The sequence below is a fragment of the Quercus lobata genome, chromosome 4 (genome assembly GCF_001633185.2).
Source record: "Quercus lobata isolate SW786 chromosome 4, ValleyOak3.0 Primary Assembly, whole genome shotgun sequence".
NCBI lineage: Eukaryota > Viridiplantae > Streptophyta > Magnoliopsida > Fagales > Fagaceae > Quercus > Quercus lobata.
Window position 1 is genome coordinate 56,328,695 of NC_044907.1, and position 6,461 is coordinate 56,335,155.

At 32.5% G+C, this 6,461-nt stretch overlaps 1 protein-coding gene across 1 annotated transcript; it reads right to left on the bottom strand.

Annotated features, from left to right (window-relative positions):
* Positions 1 to 2,597: 2,597 nt before the first annotated feature.
* LOC115985487 lies at positions 2,598 to 4,058 on the bottom strand. Its single transcript, XM_031108429.1, has 2 exons — positions 3,459 to 4,058; positions 2,598 to 3,305 (listed from the first exon to the last, which is right to left on the bottom strand). The coding sequence occupies exons 1-2, from the start codon at positions 4,056 to 4,058 to the stop codon at positions 2,598 to 2,600; spliced, it is 1,308 nt and encodes a 435-aa protein (XP_030964289.1).
* Positions 4,059 to 6,461: the final 2,403 nt, after the last annotated feature.

Sequence of the window (6,461 nt, forward strand, 5' to 3'; positions counted from 1 at the left end):
CGACTTATTCATTGAACCAACCTTGGCATTGGGTAACCAACAATAGAAGTCATCTTTCTATTACCTTTTTTTTTGTTTTTTTTTTGGTATCAAAATTTCAAAAGTATTTATAAATTGTCAAAATTTAAAATTTTCTCGGCAAGAGTTTTTAAAAATTTAGTAGAAACACTACAAAACAATTGTCAAGTGATGGATCAGTAGATCTTATTCTCTTTGATAAAGCTAAATTGCTAAATGGAAGAAAAAAATACCCTGAAATTGAGAAACTCGTTCTTGTAAAATTTTCCTTGACATTTTGTTAAGGAGGAAAATCTTTTATCCGTTTCCAATGGGAATAAATAAAAAATTTAAGAATAAAATAAAATATTTAATCAAATTGCAACTTACATGTAAGAGCATTTCCTATGAGTTTTTGAAAACCATTATTTTGGAAACTACACCCAAAAAATCATCCTCCAGTATTCTTCATTTATAGTTGATTTTTCTTTAGAGTTTTTTAGTGGCTCTCCACACCTAGAGAGTCACTATCGCTATGTAAACAAATTTTTATTGCAGGAATCTGGTGAGGAAGATACCCAACATGCAGATAAAGCACATCTTTAAGGAGACCAACCAATGTGCTGATACAATGGCCAAACTAGGTGCAAGCAGTGTAACTTCTTTTGTTGTATTTTTGCATCCACTGCTTGTGGTGGAAAGAATTCTAGCTAATGATAAAGCTAGATTGTGTTGTAATAGACTTGTTAATTCCTAGTTTAATGCTATTTCCTTATTGACCAAAAAAAAAAAACAAATTTTTATACTATAATATTCAACACTCTTCTCTCCGCACTGAATAAAAAATTATTTTCCTCTCTCTCTCTCTCTTGTCCATATGCCAAAACTAGTCTTGCTCATGAATTGATTTATTGATTTTAATGTGGGGTTGTAGTGGGACACCACCCCAAAAAGAAAGAAAAACATTAGGGGTGTGTTAGGATACTGTTTATTATTAAAAATTAAAAATTGAAAACACTGTAATAAAATAATTTTTAAATATGTGAATAGTGCCGTGAGACTTAGTTTAAAAGTTTTTTTTTTTTTACTAAAAAAACTATTTGCAGGTCCCGTGAACAATGCCGGGGCCTACTATTTTTAGCAAAACGCAAGAACGCACGGAAAACATGCATTCCAAACGCACACTTAGGATCCATTTGGTTGGAAAAGTATTGAGATGAAAAACTCTTTTATTTGGTTGAAAAGAAAAATAAGAGGATGAAAAATGTAGTTAATACAAATTTACTCTCACGTCCTTATTAGATAATAATAACAAATTAGAGGGAAAAAAAGGATGAACCAAAAAAAGAAAACCAAAACAAATAATAAAAAAACCTTTAAAAAAAAAAAAAAAAACCTCAATGAGAAGTACAAAAAAAAGAAAAGAAAAAACCAAAAAACAGAGAAGTTGAAAACCAAAGGAAATTAAAAAAAATTAATAATAAATTACAAACAAATGCTTTTGTGTGTTTCGTCAAGTACCACATGAACAGTTTAATGATATTTTGCAGTGGTATTGCCCAATTGGTTTGAAATTTTTATGGAAAGACTAAAGAAAAAAACACAAATACTGTTTGAAATGTATACGGTTGGTCACGTGGGTTTTTTGGTCATTCTTTTCTGTTCAGGTTTTTTCTTCATTTCTCTTTAATTTAGAGAGAGAACATTTTGGTGGGTTTGGAGAAAAAACATCTGGGTTCTACTAGTTTTTCTTCCATTAAATTTCTTTCCTCCCCATTCTCTCTCTCTCTCTCTTTTTTTTTTTTTTTTTTTTCATCCTCCTTAAAATCCACCAAACCAAACAGACCTTTAGTTTTATCTTTGGACACTTTAAACCAAGACTACATTCATTGTTATAGACGGGATATTTTTAAAGATGTGGAATTTCATAATTAATTAATTACTTCTGAAATTTCTTCCGAAAAGAGATTATTGACACTAAAATATCGGTTCAACAAATTAATAATTTTGCATACCGTCCCATTACCTTTACTCAATAGTTTAACATATGAGATACGTGTACATGCTTAATGAAGGAAGATGATTTCCCACACTTGCAGGGGCGTAGCCAGGAATACATACTTGGGGGGGCCGGGTTGTAACAGAGATATACCAAATATAATTTTTAAGTCTATTGGATACAAAATTATCAACTTTCATATATTATTATATAATTGAACATGTTGGGAATTCAACCGAAATTTCAAACCTGTGAGAAACAAAAAAATAGAGAAAACAAAACGCCGAAAGTAAAACAATCACACGCATAAGACAGTATTTATGTGGTTCGGCAATTTGCCTACGTCCACAGAGTTGCAGGGATTTCACTTTTATCAAAGAAAATTACAATGTGCAGCTACAGTGTTTTTCTTTCTCAAAAACAACAACAAGACAAAACCCTAATCACCAAAAAAAACAGCTTTTATATCCTGTGCACAGGATTCACAATGGGTTACAAAATGGGCCAAAAATTTTTTGTCGGCCCAAGCCTCCGCTCCATGGACTAAGCCTCAGTAAATCTCCCATTATTCGGGTCAGGTCGGATCATCAACCGAATCAAATCATGCCTGACGACGATTTTTCATGGAATAAAATTCATCCATCATTATCTCTATAGTGAAATTCCCTGCAATTTCCTTCTCTATATAAACTATCATATTATCTGCCAAAAGCTCATCCTCCATTCTATTGCGAAGTCTTGTTTTTAACAATTTCATAGCTAAGAAAGCTCGTTCTGTAGTTGCTGTAGAAACTGGAAGGGTCAACACAAGACGAATAAGTCTATCAATCAAAAAATATATTTTAGACTTTCCTGAAATTTTTAATCCCCTACATAGCTCGGAAATTGTACTCATATTCTGAAAATCTGGATGTTTTATCACATCAAGCTTATAATGTTGCAATTGAGACTCCAAAAGTTCTTGTTCATGTTCAGTGAAATCTTGAGGATAATATTTCTTAACCAAATTGCATATATCAACAATCTTGAATAATCTAAAAGCATCCTTGGGATTTAAAGTTGAACTAAGAATGACAAGTTCCGTTGTTAGCTCACAAAATCTACTTTTCAATTCTTGCAATTGAAAGGCTATTGCAACTGTAAATATGCCAATTCTAAAATGATGTTCCATTGTTAAATCGTAATCTTGACGACGATATCTACCTCGACCTTTAGTGTAACGAGTATTCATATCAAGAATATCAATTTCATGTTGCTCACAAAATAATATAACACTAGCAAGTAAAGGCTCCCATCCATCATCTCTCAACTTTTGAATAAGTGATTTTGTAGTTGAAACTAAATGCATGGCATTTAAAAGGTCTTAAGATTGTTGTTGCAAAGCTTGACAAAGAACATTAGTAATTCTCATTATCTCTTTCATCAAATGCAAGATTAAAATAAATTCAAATGATGTTAATACCTGATAAGCTCCCTCGGCATCACCGCGTTGTTTATAATTAGCCCCTTCCTCAGAAATAGTGTTGATAACTTTGCAAGTAGCATCAAACATTTTAATCAAACTATAAATAGATTGAAAATGAGATCCCCACCTAGTATCTCTAGCTCGTTGCAAAGTACCAATCTGGTTTGCACCTCTTCCAGTCTCAATTTCATTAAAAGCAATCATATTCTCAACTTGTTCTGCTTGAGCATGTTGCAATTCATCATTACGCTTACTAGAACCAACAACAATATTGATAATATTGACCAAATGATCAAAGAATTGATGAACATCTTTTACTTCTCTAGATGCTGTAACTAGAGCTAATTGCAACCTATGAGCCATACAATGTACATAATAAGCATATGGGCAATCTTTAAGAAAAAGAGCTTGTAATCCATTCCATTCACCACGCATGTTACTAGCCCCATCATATCCTTGAGCATGTTGCAATTCATCATTACGCTTATTAGAACCAACAACAATATTGATAATATTGACCAAATGATCAAAGAATTGATGAACATCTTTTACTTCTCTAGATGCTGTAACTAGAGCTAATTGCAACCTATGAGCCATACAATGTACATAATAAGCATATGGGCAATCTTTAAGAAAAAGAGCTTATAATCCATTCCATTCACCACGCATGTTACTAGCCCCATCATATCCTTGACCTTGAATATTTTCAATGTGGAGGTTATAACGAGAAAGGACAGCACACATCTCATTCTTTAAAGTCAATGCAGTAGTGTCTCTAACATGCACAACATGAAAAAAACGCTCTTTAATAAAACCTTCTTTATCAACAAATCTCAAAATGATGGCCATTTGCTCTCTCTTCGACTCATCCCGAGCTTTGTTAACAAGAATGCAGAATTTTGCATCTCCAATTTCTTCACGAATAGCATTTCGCACATTATTAGCAAGAATATGCAAAATCTCCTTTTGAATTGTGGGTGATGTATATTTGGCATTTCTAGGAGCATTTTCCAAGACAACACTAGCTACTTTGTCATTGAAAGTTGATGTGAATTTTATCAATTCAATAAAATTGCCTCTATTTTTTGAATCAAGGCTTTCATCATGACCTCTAAAAGCACAAGCTTGGAATGCTAGCCATCGAGCACACTCTATTGAGGTTTTGAGCCGCAACCGATTATTCTCTAATTCTTTTGACGTTTGTTTCTCAACTAGCTTGTCAATATGTCGTGAATAATTCTGTAAATCCTCGCAACATTTCACAACAATTTTATGTGGAGAGTTTGGTTCTTTCCCTTCATGACGAATTAAAGGACAATTCATTCCATCTTTCACTTTTTTCCAATTATTAAAACCTGTTGAAATGAATACATCTGATCTGGGACGACCTATTGGTTTCTTACTAAAAAGGTAGCAAGGTAGACAATATAATGCATCCGTTGAAGGTGAGTATTCCAACCAATCCTTATGTGAAACAAACCATGAAGGTTGAAATCGGCGACGATGAGTATCATCATTGTATGGACAAACTATATTTTCAGGTTGGTATGGACCATTTATGAGATAAGCTCGTCGGATTTCATCTTATTTGTTGATAGGAAATTCACATATTTTTTTACGTGTTCCTGGATCACGATCTATCTCTTCAGATTGAAGTTTTGGACATTTGGAGGGGTGTTCATCAGGCATCGAAGTATTAACATTTGTTTCTACAGCCACAGGTATTCTAATTTCTGAATTGCTAACATATTTTTTCTTAAAGAATGCATCAATTATTTTTCGTTTGCTCATAATTCTTTTAGCTTTAAGAATATGACTCAATTAACCTGAAAAGAATTTTAAAAAATAAAATTTTAATTAGAAATTTTTGCTTAGTTATATGAATGTTATTCATACTCAAGGAAAAAACAAATTTTTCACTATAATTTAAACAGTCAACCCATTTTTAATACAACTTTAATTAATAATAACCCCTCAAATAATTTAATTAATTTATCTTTTATAATGTATTGGTTAATTTAATTATATAGCTTTAATTATTGTTGTTTAGCATAACAATAAACTATATTGCTTTAATTTATTTGTCATTAATTATAATGCTTTAATCCTAGTTGGTAATTACACGTAAAATACACGTACATACGTAACAATTAATAAAACTCTCATTTGCTGATTTGTTTCCAATTGTACAGTAAATTACGCATTATTTTGGAATGAGAGTTTCATTCCCGTTTGTAACACACAAAAGTTATAAACTGCGGAAACATACGGGCTATAAAATACTAAAGAGATAAAGTTAAAGTCAACTACAGTAATAAATGATTAAACAATTCCTAAGAAATAGCCTTAAAAGAGTAAACACATATCCTTTGTTACAATTCCTAAAATATAGCAATAAACAATTAAACAATTCTTAAAAAATTGCAATAAATGATAGCTAATAATTTAATTATTAGCTTTTGAATAAATATTAATTATTATTTAATAATGTTGGTTTACACTAAAAATCAACACACTGACCATTGACCAACAAAAAGGAATAACCGGGTAAGATAAAGACAAATTTATAAAGACAACAGAAAAAAAAGGTAAAAATCAACCAATGAATGAGTGAGATGCTATTAAAGTTAAAAGAATAAAAAGACTCAGGCAGATTTCATTTCCACTAAACCATTCGGTCATTTAGAGAGAGAGAGAGAGAGAGAGAGAGAGAGAGAGAGAGAGTCAGAGAGAAAAACCTTGAGGGAGGGCTGGACTGCCAGAGCCGGAGCCGGAGTGGAGGAAGCAACGAGTCAACGGCAGATCTTCGATGAGTGATGACTGATCTACCGTCTGGCGTCGACGATCTACAAAAATTTCGTTTCATTTTTCATTTTTCATTTTAGTGACAGTGAGATAAAGAGAGAGAGAAAAAGAGAGAAATACCTTGAGGGAGGGCCGGAGGGAGCACCGGAGCAGAGGCCGATCTCCGATCTGCGATGAGGGGCAAGCGACGACGGC

Excerpts from the sequence above, each read along its gene's own strand:
- LOC115985487 (XM_031108429.1), bottom strand. The coding sequence starts at position 4,058 with ATGGCTCATAGGTTGCAATTAGCTCTAGTTACAGCATCTAGAGAAGTA. Across the intron at positions 3,306-3,458 it reads ATGCCGAGGGAGCTTATCAG|TTGAGAGATGATGGATGGGA; the intron begins GTATTAACATCA and ends CTTATTCAAAAG.